Source organism: Somniosus microcephalus, chromosome 3 (genome assembly GCF_052327205.1).
Source record: "Somniosus microcephalus isolate GS21.2 chromosome 3, FLI_Smic_1.0, whole genome shotgun sequence".
Classification (NCBI taxonomy): domain Eukaryota; kingdom Metazoa; phylum Chordata; class Chondrichthyes; order Squaliformes; family Somniosidae; genus Somniosus; species Somniosus microcephalus.
The window spans coordinates 195,414,626-195,430,412 of NC_140989.1; the positions used below are offsets into that span (position 1 = coordinate 195,414,626).

General features: G+C 49.7%; 1 protein-coding gene across 1 annotated transcript in view; it reads right to left on the minus strand.

Moving 5' to 3' along the window:
• cga (glycoprotein hormones, alpha polypeptide) overlaps nt 1-15,196 on the minus strand; it is a 31,054-nt gene extending 15,858 nt beyond the window's left edge. The window contains exon 1 of the mRNA XM_085977695.1: nt 15,093-15,196. Coding sequence (XP_085833821.1) covers nt 15,093-15,192 — 100 coding nt within the window. The 5' untranslated portion in view covers nt 15,193-15,196. The remainder of the gene's footprint in view (nt 1-15,092) is intronic.
• Between the last annotated feature and the right edge of the window lie 591 nt (nt 15,197-15,787).

A 15,787-nucleotide genomic window follows, 5' to 3' on the forward strand; every position in this document is an offset into this window, starting at 1 on the left:
TCAGAGCAGGACTGGCAGATACCTTACGGGACAAATTTGTCTGTGGACTCCTGAGTGAAGGAACCCAGAAGAGGTTACTCTCAGAGAAAGAGCTGACGCTAGATAAGGCTTTCAGCGTGGCAGTGTCGTATGAAGCAGCAGCAAGGGGAGCTGCGGAAATACAACAAAAGCCACAGGAATACGGCACCCACGAAATGACACGGGAATTTGCAAAATGTTATCGCTGCGGCAGAACAAACCATGACCAGAAGGACTGCTGGTCCAAGGACAAAATATGCAGGCAATGCGGAAAGATGGGACACATTGCACGAGTTTGCAGGTCTGAGAAGAAGACCAACGACAATAAAAAGGCTACTAAGGAACCGTACAGGAAAGTACAGAAGATGACGGACAGTAGTTCCGAAGACCAGATGAGCGATAGTGAATCCGGGAACAAGAGACTAAGCTGTCTCAAACTTCACAACATAATCGCAAAAGAGGATCACCGAGCCATTTGGGTCACCCTCACGATAGCAGAGTCTCAAGTCAAAATGGAGTTGGATACAGGATCAGCTCTAACCGTCATGAATCGACGAGACTACGAGCGGCTATTCTCACACATACCCTTGAGAGAGACATCCATTGTCTTGAGGTCGTATACGGGGCAAAAAGTATACCCCAGAGGAAAAATAAGGGTGCCTGTCGAATACAACGGCAAGAAAATACGGAAATTGTATCTCTACATTCTGCAAGATGGTGGACCACCGTTATTGGGATGTGAATGGATCAGAAAGATAAGTTTAGACTGGCACTCCATTCAGGCACTGACGGTGGCTGGCAAAAAGGATGACGACGTCACTCCTGGACGATTGTCAACAATCTTAGCTGACGCCAAAGAGGTATTTCAACAAGAACTGGGCACTCTTAAAGGCGTAACCGCCTCGATAAAAATAGAGGAGAATGCAATTCCCAAGTTTTTCAAAGCAAGACCGGTACCATATGCAATTCACCCAGCCGTCGAGGCAGAGCTGGAGAATCTGGAGAATGCAGGCGTGTTATCTAAGGTAGACTGGAGCGAGTGGGCGACACCCATCGTTCCTGTCATGAAGAAAACGTTAAACAATAAGTCTGAGGAGCCAAGGAAGGTTCGCATCTGTGGGGACTTCAAGGTGACTGTGAACCCAGTCCTTCACACAGTACAATATCCTCTTCCAAGGATAGAAGATATCTTCATCTCACTATCCGGAGGGAAGCGTTTTACAAAAATTGACCTAGCGCAAGCATATTTGCAGATGGAGGTTGAAGAATCCTCTAGGAAGTATCTCACGATAAACACTCACAAAGGTCTTTACCAGTATAATCGACTGGTATTCGGAGTAGCATCAGCTCCGGCAATATGGCAAAGAGCGATGGAACAAGTCCTGCAAGGGATTCCGAGGACTCAGTGTTACTTGGACGACATCCTAGTGACAGGTGAAGATGACAGTGAACACCTTGCCAACCTAGAGTAGGTGCTCACTAGACTACGGGGCACGGTGGCATAGTGGTTAGCACTGTTGCCTCACAGCACCAGTGACCCGGGTTCGAATCCGGCCTCGGGCGATTGTCTGTGTGGAGTTTGCACATTCTCCCCGTGTTTGCGTGGGTTTCCTCCGGGTGCTCCAGTTTCCTCCCACAGTCCAAAGATGTGCGGGTTAGGTTGATTGGCTATGATAAAAATTGACCCTTAGTGTTAGGGGGATTAAATACGTGGGGTTACAGGGGTAGGGTGGGATATGTGTTAGTGTAGGGGTTACAGGGATCGGGTGGGATATGTGTCGGTGCAGGCTCGATGGGCCGAAATGGTCTCTATCTGCATTGTGGGGTTTCTGTGATTTCTGTGAACATGGGCTACGAGCCAATCGCCCCAAGTGCGAGTTTTTTAAGAAACAGATATCGTATTGTGGCCACGTGATTGATGAAGAGGGGTTGCATAAGTCCCCTGACAAAATTGAAGCGGTGGTTAAGGCTCCAGCGCCTGAAAATGTGTCACAACTGAGGTCATTCCTCGGATTGATGAATTACTACCATAAGTTTTTGCCGAATTTGTCGACAATTCTGCATCCACTGAACGCCCTACTACAAACTGGAGTAGCATGGAAATGGAGCGATGAATGTAAGTGGGCCTTTCAGAAGAGTAAAGACCTAATCACTTCAAGAGAAGTATTGGCTCACTACAACCCATCACTACTGATAAGACTGGCGTGTGATGCGTCTCCCTACGGCATTGGGGCGGTACTGTCACATAAATTCCTTGATGGTTCTGAGAGGCCGATAGCTTTTGCGTCACACTCGTTAACTTCAGCCGAGCGTAACTACGCCCAGATTGACAGAGAGGCCCTCAGCCTGGTGTGGGGGGGGGTGAAGAAGTTCAATCACTACCTGCACGGTCAGAAATTTACTCTACTAACTGATCATCAACATCTCGTCTCCATTTTCAACCCTCAGAAGGGCGTACCGATAATGACGGCACAACGGCTACAGAGGTGGTCCCTTTTCCTAGGGGCACACCAATATGACATCGAGTACAAAGGAACTAAACAGCATGGGAATGCTGATGGATTGTCGCGCCTACCATTGCCGATGGTAGAAGAAGAACTGGCAGTGGATCCAGTGGAGTTATTCCACTCGACTATTGTCGAATGTCTCCCTGTGACGAATGCAAACATAGAAAAGGAAACACGAAATGACCCGACACGCTCCTGGGTCTATGATTTAACGGTGAAGGGATGGCCAGCACATGGCGAACCACTGCTGCCAGCATTCTCACTGAGAAGAGAACAGCTGTCAGGGTGCAGAGGAACCTTGATGTGTGGATCCAGAGTAGTAAATCCACCCAAATTGAAGGATAGAGTGCTCAATGAGCTTCATGAGGGTCATCTGGGAGGGGTAAAAATGAAGAACTTAGCCAGAGCGTTTGTGTGGTGGCTGGGAATCGATAGAGAAATTGAAGAGATGACCAAGAGCTGTACAGGATGCCAGAAGGTCCAAAACGCCCCACCACAAGCTCCTCTACATCCATGGGAGTGGCCCTCATCTCCATGGCAAAGGGTGCACATTGATTTTGCTGGTCCCTTTATGGACTCGATGTTTTTAATTGCGGTGGATGCACATTCAAAGTGGCCAGAGGTAATAAAAATGTCCTCAACCACCACAGAAAAAATTATCACAGTCTTACGAACCATATTCGCCAGGAATGGACTGCCTGAACAGATTTGCTCTGACAATGGACCACAGTTTGTGTCTGAAGAGTTCCGGAGGTTCTTAAAGAACAATGGTGTTAAGCATTACACATCCGCCCCATATCATCCAGCCACTAATGGATTGGCCGAGAGGTTTGTTCAAACATTCAAGAAGGCTATCAAGGCAATGTGTAATGAAGATATACCCCTACAACACAAGGTGGATAACTTCTTGTTTGCCTACATGCGGTTACCAACCAAACTCCAGCCATGATGTTCTTCAATCGAAGACTACGATGCCGCTTGGATTTGGTTAAGCCAAACGTCAGAAGAGATGTGGAGAACAGGCAGTTTCAGAATATGAATGAAAGGCCGACCAGGAATTTTAAGATAGGTCAACCAGTTTTGGCCCGGGACTACCGCACAGAGAAATGGCAGCCAGGAACGATCTGTACACGGCAAGGACCTCTAATGTATACCGTGGACGTTGGAGAAAGCATTGTAAGACGCCATGCTGACCAGATTCTAGAGTCACTGGAAAACCTCAACTCCACACCACGATCTGATACACCTGGCGATGAAACCGAAGTACCAATTGCATCTACCGCAGAATCGGTGATATTGGAAGCAGACGAACCAAACAACGACATTGATTCCGACTCAACCTTGCCAGAAGAACCTGATATCCCAAAGAGGCGTTATCCAGACAGAATCAGGAAGCCTCCTCAAAGACTGAACTTATAATTGCTTAACTTCAACTAATGTATCTAGCAACAGTAATTGTAATTGTAATTGTATTTAGTTATTATTTAGTTGTTAAATGAATGTTATGTACTGTTTATCTAAAAGGGGAGGAATTGTTGTGTATGTCCCTTTAAGGGAATAACTGGTCTCAGACTGCAGTACCGGCAGTGACCACCCCTGTATAAAAGGCCCTGGCAGGCTTCTGTAGTTTCAGTTTTCAGATTGTCTCCATTCAGTAAAGACTTGTTAAACCAACTCCTGCATTCCGTGTCTCCATTAACACACGGATTTAATAGTCTCCCTCCTCGGCACGGACTACAAGATCTTTGCCAGGGCCATGTCTGCTCGCTTTGGCACTGTGCTGCCCACATGATCCACCCCGACCAGTCCTACACGGTCCTCGGCCGAACCATCCAGGACAACATTCATCTGGTCCGGGACCTGGTCCACCATTCCCAGAGAGCTGGTCTGTCGGTCTCCTTCCTTTCCCTGGATCAGGAGAAGGCATCCGACAGGGTGGATCATGAGTACCTCTTCGGGACTCTGCACGCATTAGGGTTCAGGATGCATTTTGTCGCCCGGATCCGACTTCTGTACGCCATCGCAAAGTGTCTGATTAAGGTTAACGGGTCTTTGACGGCGCCCCTTCGCTTCGGGTGAGGGGTGCATCGGGGATGCCCCATGTCTGGCCAGTTATATGCCATCTGCATAGAGCCTTTCCTGCACCTCTTGCAGAAGATGTTGACGAGACTGACACTGTAAGAGCCGGGCGTGGCGGTCGTCCCCTCAGCTTACGCCGATGACGTGCTCCTCATGGCCGGTGAACTGGCAAGAGCTGGAGGCCAAAGTCACCTAGGGCGCTGGCATGACCTCTCCAAGTGTTGTCCTACAGGGGTCAAGTGCTGGTCATAGATCAGATGGTGGCCACTATGCTGTGGTACCGGTTGGTCACTTAAATCCCTCCCCCTGCATTTGTCACCAAGATCTCTGCCCCGGTTCTGAGTCTCCTGCTTAGGGAGGGCAGTCAGGCACAGGTGTGCGTGCGGACCCAGGCTGCGCTTTTCCGTCTTCAGACCCTGCAGAGATACCTGTACGTCGAGGATCCTCCCAGATGGTGTGTGCTGGCGACGTATTTCTTCCGCCAGCTGCACGGCCTCAACTACAACACGCAACTCCTGTTTATAAAACTGGGCGGTACACGTGCCTCCTTGCAGGAGCTGCCTGTCTTTTACCAGGAACTGATCAGGATCTGGAACATCGCCTCCAGCCAGAGTTCCCCCCCATCAGGAGTGGTGGCTGTCCTCAAGAATCCACACCTCCACCACTGCGGTTTCAGATGGCTGACGGAGGGGAGGGCCCTGGTTGGCAAGGTGACCAGAGTCAAGGACGTAGTCGATGGCGATCCCGTCCGAGCTGACCCCCGTTTGGAAGGAATTCCTCATCAGCATCAGGACCCGAAACCTCCCTCGGGAGCCGGCGCATCACAGCTTGAGCTGTCACTTGGAGATCCCTTCCATATCTTTCCAATCTGCACGGAGGGGATTCCTGTAGAAGCTGCTCTTGCACACTCTCCACTTTGTCTTCTTCGTCTGCCATCCCATCTTGCCTTCCAGAGGAGGCGGGTCCCCAGTGGAGGGCTCTCTACGTGGGAGTCCTCCCCTTTTCCAGTGGGGACTTGGTGTGGGGGTGTTGCATGGAGCAGTCCCGTGCAACAAACTTATAACTAGGTTCATGGACTCCCAGGCTGCCTGCCATTTCTGCGGCATGGAGGCGTCCGTGTTCCATGTGTACGTCGAGTGTGAGAGGTTGCAGCCCCTCTTCCACTATTTGAAGGGGCTGCTCCTCGAATTTTGGTTGCACTTCAGTCCCACGCTCCTGATCTTTGGTCACCCGGTGCGGAGGGGAGCGGGCAGGTCGTAGGGACTGCTTCTGGGCCTGGCCAAGGTGGCCATCAACAGGTCCAGGCAGCAGGCGGTCGAGGGGGTGGTTTGGCTCGACTGCCTGCCTCTCTTCCATGACTATGTTCGCGCCCGGGTGGCCCTGGAGATGGGGCACACAGTGTCTGCCGGCACACTTGAGGCCTTCCACGACCAGTGAGCATCGCAGGGACTGGAGTGCATCATCACCCTGGGAACAAAATTCTGACTTGATTTGTTAAGTTTTATTTAAATTGTGTTTCATTTCCGATTTATTGGTTAAGAGGGGGCACGAGCTTCCATTTTATTGGTGATGGCACCAGCTGTCAATCACTGACATCAATATATGAAAGGTGTAAATGACTGAAGACTGGGCTCTAGTACTCTATCCTTCACCACCTGGCGATCTGAGCTATTTCCAGTGAATGGTTGGAATGATTTTCGAATGTTGAGTGCTGGTCAGTATTGCCACGGACAGTGACATACATGTGCTTGTCAAAGAGAAGCTGGAGCAAGGCAGGCCCCACAAAAATGATGAGGGGGAACATGAACCCCTGAATCTAACCAGCCAAAGGTGCCAGTAGCACAGATATGATGGGCAATAATGAATTAGATTCTGTTTTCTCTCTGGGAAGCATTTTGGCAAAAAGGAAAGTAAGCAGAACACTGTACATACATTTTAGCTTTATAAAACAAAACTGCCAATCAAACATATACTTGAACAAATCTCACATGATATTAGTATTTCAATTGCACTTAAGTGTGAGGTGGTGTATTTTGGTAGGAGGAATAAGGAGGCCACAAACTTATATTACAAAAAGGATATAGAGGCACTGGAGAAGGTGCAAATAGGATGATACCAGAACTGAGAGGTTATAACTATCAGGAAAGCCTGGACAGGCTGGGGCTCCTTTCTATAGTAAAGAGAAGGCTGATGGGTGACATAATGGAGGTCTTTAAAATTAGGAAGGGGTTTAGAATCATAAAATCATAGGAAGATACAACACAAAGGGAGGCCATTCAGCCCATCGTGCCTGTGCCAGCTCTTTGGTAGACTTATCCAATTAACCCCTTGTTCTTTCCCCATAGCCCTGTAATTTTTTTTCCTTCAAGTATTTATCCAGTACTCTTTTGAAAGTTACTATTGAATCAGCTTCCAGCCTTTCAGGCAGCGCATTCCAGATCACAACAACTCGCTACGTTTAAAAAAAGTGTTTCCTCGTGTCGCCTCTGGTTCTTTTGCCAATCACCTTTAATCTGTGTCCTCTGGTTACCGACCCTTCTGACACTGGAAACAGGTTCTCTTTATTTACTCTATCAAACCCATTCATGATTGTGAACACCTCCATCAAATCTCTTCTTAACCTCCTCTACTCTAAGGAGAACCGCTCCAGTCTCTCCACATAACTGAAATCCCTCATCCCTGGTACCATTCTAGTAAATCTCCTCTGCACCCTCTCCAAGGCCTTGACATCCTTCCAGTGTTTTATAAAGGTATAGCATAACTTTCTTGCTTTTATACTCTATTCCTCTTAATAAAGTTAAGGATCCCGTATGTTTTTTTTAAAAGCATTCTCAACTTGTCCTGCCACCTTCAAAGATTTGTGTACATACACCTCCAGGTCTCCCTTTAAAATTGTACCTTTATTGCCTCTCCTCATTCTTCCTACCAAAATGTATCACTTCACACTTCTCTGCATTAAAGTTCATTTGCCATATGTCTGCCCATTTCACCAGTCTGTTATTGTCCTCCTGAAGTCTGCTACTATCCTCCTCATTGTTTACTATATTTCTGAGGTTTGTATCATCTGCAAATTTTGAAATTATGCTCTGTATATCCAAGTGCAGGTCATCAATATATATCAAAAGGAGCATTGGTCCTAATACTGACCCCTGGGGAACACCACTGTATACTTCCCTCCAGTCTAAACAACAACCATTCACTACTCTCTGCTTTCTGTCTCTTAGCCAATTTTGTATCCAGGCTGCCACTGTCCCTTTAATCCATGGGCTTTAATTTTGCTAACAAGTCTATTATGTGGTACTTTGTCAAACACCTTTTGAAAGTCCATATACACAACATCAACCACACTACCCTCATCAACCCTCTCCATTAATTTATCAAAGAATTGGATCAAGTTAGTCAAACACGATTTACCGTTAACAAATCCATGCTGACTTCTCATTTATTAGTCCATACTTTTCTAAATGCCCATTAATTTTGTCCCGGATTATTGTCTCAAAGTTTCCCTACCACTGACGTTAGGCTGACTGGCCTGTAGTTGCTGGGATTATCCATCTCCCCTTTTTTAGACAGGTGTGTAACATTTGCAATCCTCCAGTCCTCTGGCACCATCCCCATATCCAAGGAGGATTTGAAGATTGTGGCCAGAGCTTTCGCAATTCTGCCCTTACTTCCCTCAGTAGCCTAAGATGTAACCAATCCGAACCGGGTGACTTTTCTACTCTGAAGATTGCCAATCTTTTAAGTACCTCCGCTTTATCTATTTTTATCCTAGCCAATATCACAGCTACCTCCTCCTTTACTGCTACATTGGCAACATCCTCTTCTGATACCTGGGATGGCAGGAATGACGTATGAGGAGAGATTGGGTCGATTGGGCTTGTACTCGCTGGAGTTTAGAAGAATGAGAGGGGATCTCATTGAAACTTATCAAATTCTAACAGGACTGGGCAGACTAGATGCAGGAAGGATGTTCCCGATGGTCGGGGAGTCCAGAACCAGGGGTCACAGTCTAAGGATAAGGGGTAAGCCATTTAGGACAGAGATGAGGAGGAATTTCTTCACCCAGAGAGTGGTGAACCTGTGGAATTCTCTACCACAGAAGGCCGTAGAGGCCAATTCATTAAATATATTCAAGAAGGAGTTGGATATATTTCTTAAGGCTAAAGGGACCAAGGGATATGGGGAGAAAGCAGGGACAGGGTACTGAATTTGGATGATCAGCCATGATCTTATTGAATGGCAGAGCAGGCTCGAGGGGCCGAATGGCCTACTCCTGCTCCTATCTTCTATGTTTCTATGTTTCTCTAGTGAAGATAGATGCAAAGTACTCATTTAGTATCTCACAAGAAGATTTCCTTTTAGGTTCCTAATTGGACCCACCCTTTCTTTGACTACCCTTTTACTATTTATATATTTATAAAAGACTCTTGGGTTCCCTTTTATGTTAGCTGCTAATCTACTCTCTTTGCCCCTCGTATTCCCTTTTATGATCTCCTGTACTTTCTGTATTCAACTTGGTTCTCTACTGTAGCATGAACCGTACAATTGTCATAAGCCTCCTTTTTCTGTCTCATTTTAACCTCTATATCTTTAGTCATCCAGGGAGGCCCTTCCTTTCCCTCTCAGGGGAATGCGTCTATTCTGTACTTGAACCATTTCCTCTTTGAAGGCCTTCCATTGTTCAATTACTGGTTTGCTTACCAATTTTTGATTCCAATCTACCTGGGCCCGATCCCTTTTCAACTCACTGATGTTAGCCCTCCTCCAGTTAAGTATTTTTCATTTGATTGTACCTTGTCCTTTTCCATAACTATTCTAAACCTGATGATATTATGATTACTGTTCCCCAAATGCCCCCCACCCCCCCACTGAAACATGCTCCATTTGCTCCACTTCATTCTCCAGAACGAGATCCAGTGCTGCTTCCTTCCTTGTTAGGCTGGAAACACACTGATCAAGAAAGTTCTCTTGTACACATTTTAGGAATTCCTCCCCCTCTTTCCCCTTTACACTGTTACTATCCCAGTCTATATTAGGATAATTGAAGTTCCTCATTATCACTACTCTGTAGTTCTTGCATCTTTCTGTAATTTGCCTTCAAATTTGCTCTTCTATCTGCTTCCCACTATTTGAGGGCCTACAGTACACACCTGGTAGCGTAATAGCTCCTCTACTGTTCCTTAATTCTAACCAGATAGAGTCTGTCTTTAGCCCCTCAACCACATCAACCCTCTCCATTTGTGCGCTGTCTGCTCCCTCCTATTTCTGAACTATTCTGATAGGATAGACATAGAGAGGACGTTTCCACTTGTTGGGGAGTCCAAAACTAGAGGCCATAAATATAAGATAGTCACTAATAAATTCAATAAAGAATTCAGGAAAAACTTCTTTACCCAGAGAGTGGTGAGAATGTGGAACTCGCAACCACAAGGAGTGGTTGAGGTGAATAGCATAGAGGCATTTAAGGGGAAGCTAGATAAGTACATGAGGGAGAAAGGAATAGAGGGTTATGCTGCTAAGATTAGATGAAGAGGGGTGGGAGGAGGCTCATGTGGAGCATAAACACTGACATAGACCAGTTGGGCCGAATGGCCTGTTTCTGTGCTGTGAATTGTATGTAATGCTATGAATAGCTTGGCCTCTCCCTCAAACAAACCAGTTAACACTGTAACAAGTGTATCAAGTTAAGATGGCATATGAAGGTATATTTTCTGCTGCTGGGCACTGGTACCTAGTCGGTCAGAGGAGGAGACTGGAGGAGAGGGGGGCTGGGAGCAGCCAAGTGCTGTCATTTCCAATTGGCCTGCATTGGGAGAAACAGAGGTTCGTGCCACGACTGTGTGCAAGCCTCATTAGAGGTCAAAAATAATACAAATAGATGGTGGGCCTTCAAGCTAGGGACTTTCCATATTGCAGCAGCTTTTGAATGATATCACACCAACTGTATAGCCAGGAGAAGTCACTTCCCATTCGTCTTAAACCTCTGTGTCCAGTGGTTAGGTGAATGAATGTTATTTTTTTCATTTATTTTTTCTTTTTCAGTTTCCTTCTGCATTTGTTTAAGTACATTGTTTTGCATTTTGGTTTAACCTAGCCTTTGATTTTTATTTTAAAAGATTCCCCTTTAGCACCTACCAGCGAGGGGAGTTTCACTTTGATTTGCAACATCTCCCGCTGGTAGGCTAGCCATACCTTCTGGAATTTCCTCTTTCCCTCTTACAGCTGGAGGTTAAGGAGGATTTCCAAAGGATTCCTCAGAGGGAGGACTGCCTGTTCTTGAGACAAGTGGCATAGACCCGCCATTGCCCAATGTAGGCTGGTCCACAGATTCATCAGATCTCCTTGGGCATGTCAACAGAGATGTGCTTTCACCACCTCACCTTGAAGGAGGTCTTTCTGTAGGTTGGAATTGTGCCCTTGCATTGCCATCTTGTCATATCAGCAGAAAAGTAGTCTTGAGAGGTTGGAAGTTGAAGGGATGTAGAATGATGTGTTGGGACGAAACAGACAAAAATAAATGTGGAGTCAAAGCTACCTTCTCTATCAAATAATGGCAAAAATGCCAGCTGAGAGTGCCCAGTAGGAGATGAGTTTCATGAAATTGTGTGTATAATACATCAAAAGGCTGGCATATAGTGCACACTTCCTGTAAGCTTCCTATCACACTCGAGATGTCACACATCAGACATTACCTACCCTCTGGCTCGACGTGAGCATCGCCACAGGAGGTCTGCTAGTATCTATCTACATAAAAGAGTTTGTCTCTCTGTCTGTTTGTCTGTCTGTCTGTTTGTCTGTCTGTCTGTCCGGCTATTTGTCTGTCTGTCCGGCTATACAATCAAAAGTTATAGAGCGTACCTACACATATGTTATATCAAAAGAAAGCTTATCATTAGGGGAGTCTAATAGGTGTATTTACTTTTTGGTCAGACAAAAATTGTTCGGACAGTATACAAAAAAGGTTCAAAAAACGGCAACATTCCGCTCATTAGCGTTGAGTGACGTGATGGTTGACCAATCGTACAGGGGATTAACCTGATGGTTGACCAATCGGTGCGTCACAGGGGGCATTTCATTGCATGTGTGGGTGGGCCTAACCCTTCTGAGCTGAGGTGAGTGGCCGCCATCTAGATTCCTAACTATTGATTTATTTTTCCCATTTTCTGTGTGTTTATTTTTCCCACTTTCTGTGTGTACCCCGTTAGGTTCTTTTGTGCAGTTCTCTTCTTAGCTATGGGGTGCTTAAAAACCTGAACTATAATATTTAGGAATCTCTCTTTATTGTAGTGGATGCGCGGAGCTGCGGCCTAGCAGCGCGGGAAGCCTGGGCTTCGAGTTCAGCGGATTCCCGGCGCGCCCGGAACCTGTCGAACCTGCTGAAGTCCGTTCATTTCCGCGACCACGTCACCATCTTCGCCTCGGCCAACGGCATCGGGGTGACGGCCGAGGCCGCCAAAAGCGTCCAGGGGAATGCATTCACCCAGGTGCCGAGGCCCGGGCACCGGGGCAGAAAGCCAACCAGGTCACCGTCTTCGCCTCGGCCAACGGCATCAGGGTGATGGCCGAGGCCACCAAAAACGTCCAGGGGAACGCGTTCATCCAGGTGCCAAGGCCCGGGCCCCGGGGCGGAAAGAGGAATTGGAGCGGGGGATGAGGGCTCGGAGAGGGGGGAGGGGGAAGGGAGGAACAGGGAGGAGGGGGAAGAGGGAGGAGGGGGAACAGGGAGGGGGGTAGAGGGAGTAGGGGGAGGGCGGAAGAGGGAGTAAGGGGAGGGGGGAAGAGGGAGTAGGGGAGGGGGAAGAGGGAGGAGGGGGCGGGGGGAAGAGGGAGGAGGGGAGGGGGGAGGAGGGGGGGGGAGGGGGGAGGAGGGGGGGGGAAGAGGGGGGAGGGGAGGGGGGTGAAGAGGGAGGAGGGGGAGGGGGGAAGAGGGAGGAGGGCAGGGGGGAGGGAGGAGGGGAAGGGGAGGAGAGGAGAGGGGGAGGGAGGGTGACGAGAGGGGCAGGGAGGGAGAGGAGAGGGGAGGGAGGGAGAGACAGGGGGAGGGAGAGAGAGAGTTTGAGGGAGGGAAAGAGTGAGGGGGTGGGAGAGGGAGGGAGAGCTCGCCTTCTTCCTTCCTTCCTTCCTTCGCAGGGGTCCATCGGGCCAGGCCTAAGGCGTTCCTTCCCCCCTCTCTCTCCAGGCTAATCCCGAACTAAATCCAGCATTCTCTCTCTCTCTCTTCCCCCCCATCTCTCTCTCCCCCCCTGTCTCTCTCTCTCTCCCACCCAGTCTCTGTCTCTCTCTCTCTCTCCCACCCAGTCTCTCTCTCTCTCCCACCCAGTCTCTGTCTCTCTCTCTTCCCCCCAGTCGCTCTCTCCCCCCCAGTCTCTCTCTTCTCCCCCCAGTCTCTCTCTCTCTCTTCCAACAACAACATGCCCTCAAAAAACCCTCGGCACTGCCGGGCACGCCAGCTAGTCTTATTTTTATATATATAAAAGAGTTTGTCTTTCTGTCTGTTTGTCTGTCTGTCTGTCTGCCTGTCCGGCTATACAATCAAAAGTTATAGAGCGTACCTACACATATGTTATATCAAAAGAAAGCTTATCATTAGGGGAGTCTAATTGGCATATTTACTATTTGGTCAGACAAAAATTGTTCGGACAGTATACAAAAAAGGTTCAAAAAATGGCAAAATTCCGCTCATTAGCGTTGAGTGACGTGATGGTTGACCAATCGTACAGGGGGTTAACCTGATGGTTGACCAATTGGTGCATCACGGGGGGTGTTTCATTGCGTGTGGGCGGGCCTAATCCTTCTGAGCTGAGGTGAGTGGCCGCCATCTTGATTCCTAACTATTGATTTATTTTTCCCACTTTCTGTGTGTTTATTTTGAAATTTAGATTTCCAGCAAAAAAAAAAGTTGCTTTTAAAAAAAAAAAAAATCCTTTTGCAAAGGGGACTCGGGCTTTCCCACCCTCGGCGGTGGATGAGCTGCCTGCAGCCCTCAGGCCTCGAAGCCTCGGCCTCTCCTCGCCAGCCATGCCCGAGCTAGGCACCACCCGTCCCGCTGGGGCCGATTCCAAACCAGCGTCCCGCGATCGCCGCCATCTTGGTAAAGACTGGCGTGGTGGGACTGAGCCGGGTGTAGCCATCTTGGTAAAGGCTGGTGGGGCGGGAGACAGCGAACGCGTGAACGTCGGCTGCGGCCCGGAGCGGGACCTGAGAGTTGGGCCGGGCCTCACGCGCTCGGCCGCGCACCGGCCGGCCCTGAGGCGCTGATCCGCACACGGGGGCTTCGGCTCACCGCATCCGGGCTCGGAGGAAAGGGAGATAGAGAGGGGGAGGGAGGGAGAGAGAGAGGGGGAGGGAGGGAGAGAGAGAGGGGGGAGGGGGAGAGAGAGAGAGAGGGGGAGGGAGGGGGAGAGAGAGAGTGGGGAAGGGAGGGGGAGAGAGAGAGAGGGGGAGGGAGGGGGAGAGAGAGAGAGGGGGAGGGAGGGGGAGAGAGGGGGGGGAGGGAGAGAGAGGAAATCAGGGAGAGACAGGGGGAGGGGGAGGACAGGGGGAGAGAGAGGATGGGGGAGGGGGAGGGAGAGGAGAGGAGAAGGGAGAGGAGAGGGGGAGGGAGAGGAGAGGAGAGGGGGAGGGAGAGGAGAGGAGAGGGGGAGGAGAGAGGGAGGGTGAGGAGAGGGGGAGGGAGGGTGAGGAGAGGGTCAGGGAGGGAGAGGAGAGGGGCAGGGAGGGAGAGGAGAGGGGAGGGAGGGAGAGAGTGTAAAGCAGGGAGAGACAGGGGGAGGGAGAGAGAGGGTGAGGGAGGGAAAGAGTGAGGGGGTGGGAGAGGGAGGGAGAGCTCGCCTTCTTCCTTCCTTCCTTCCTTCGCAGGGGTCCATTGGGCCAGGACTGAGGTGCTCCTTCCCCCCCTCTCTCTTCAGGCTAATCCCAAACTAAATCCAGCAGTCTCTCTCTCTCTCTTCACCCCCATCTCTCTCTTCTCCCCCCAGTCTCTCTCTCTCTCTCTCTCCCTCCCCCTCTCTCTTTCCCTCTCTCTCTTTCCCCCCAGTCCCTCTCTCTCCCCCCCAGTCTCTCTCTCTCTCTCTTCCCCCCAGTCGCTCTCTCCCCCCCCCAGCCTCTCTCTCCCCCCCAGTCTCTCTCTCTCTCTCTTCCCCCCAGTCGCTCTCTCCCCCGCTTCCCCCCAGTCGCTCTCTCCCCCCAAGTCTCTCTCTTCTCCGCCCAGTCTCTCTCTCTTTCTCTTCCAACAACAACATGCCCTCAAAAAACCCTCGGCACCGCCAGGCACTCCAGCTCTCTTCTATAAATGTGGCTAGTTACCCGTCCTGAAGATGCTATTGCCAGAAGATGCCAATTGGCCAGGATTCATCGGTTAAGATTTTGCCTTTTGCGTTGGTTTTCTTTTGATTTACGCTTCTGATATCTTCCACATATCCTGCCTTCAAATGGTGGCTTAATCTCGACCACTTACTGGTCCTGTTGAGCCCTGGTGATACTCACCCTGTGCTGCAGCCTCCACCTCAGGGAAGGAACGCAAGCCCTGCTCCACCACGAGGAGAACCACCAGAGCCAGACCACCACACTTCATGTAACGAGCCATCCTGTACACAGGCTGAAACATAAATAACAACCATTAAAAATAATGGCCTAGAAATTCAGTTGCGTTTGCGCCCACTTATTGGCTATAAAGTGGTTTGCGCCTGAAGTTTTTTATCGCCTGAAATTCAGATGGACCCTAACATCGGCGTTAGCCGGTAGCGCCGCGCCGGCACCGATGACGTCATCGGTGTGCGCAGCGCCCCGGTTGCAATGCTATTCCGGCCCGATGGCCAAATTCAGTTGCGGCCGCCTCGCCCGTGGCAGCCGCAAACAGCGTTTGTGAAACGGGGTCTTGCAGCTCCGAAAGGCCGGCGCATAAAGGTGGAGCAGCGGCCGGCCGCTTTCCCGGTGGCCGCCTGCCCGCACCTCCCTCCCCGGACTCCTGCACCACCCTCCCGCGGCATTGATGTCTGAGTCCCGCGAGCCCGACACTTCTCCGTGGTGCCGGGCTCATTTGCCGGGGGAATCCACCGGCGATCTGACGGCTGCAGGCAGCTCCTCCTTAAGAGAAGGAGGAGGCCTGCAGTACCCCAGCCTGCCGCACCGCATCGGGTGCCGCAGCGGCAGCTGGACGCCTGAAAGTGACATTCATCGCC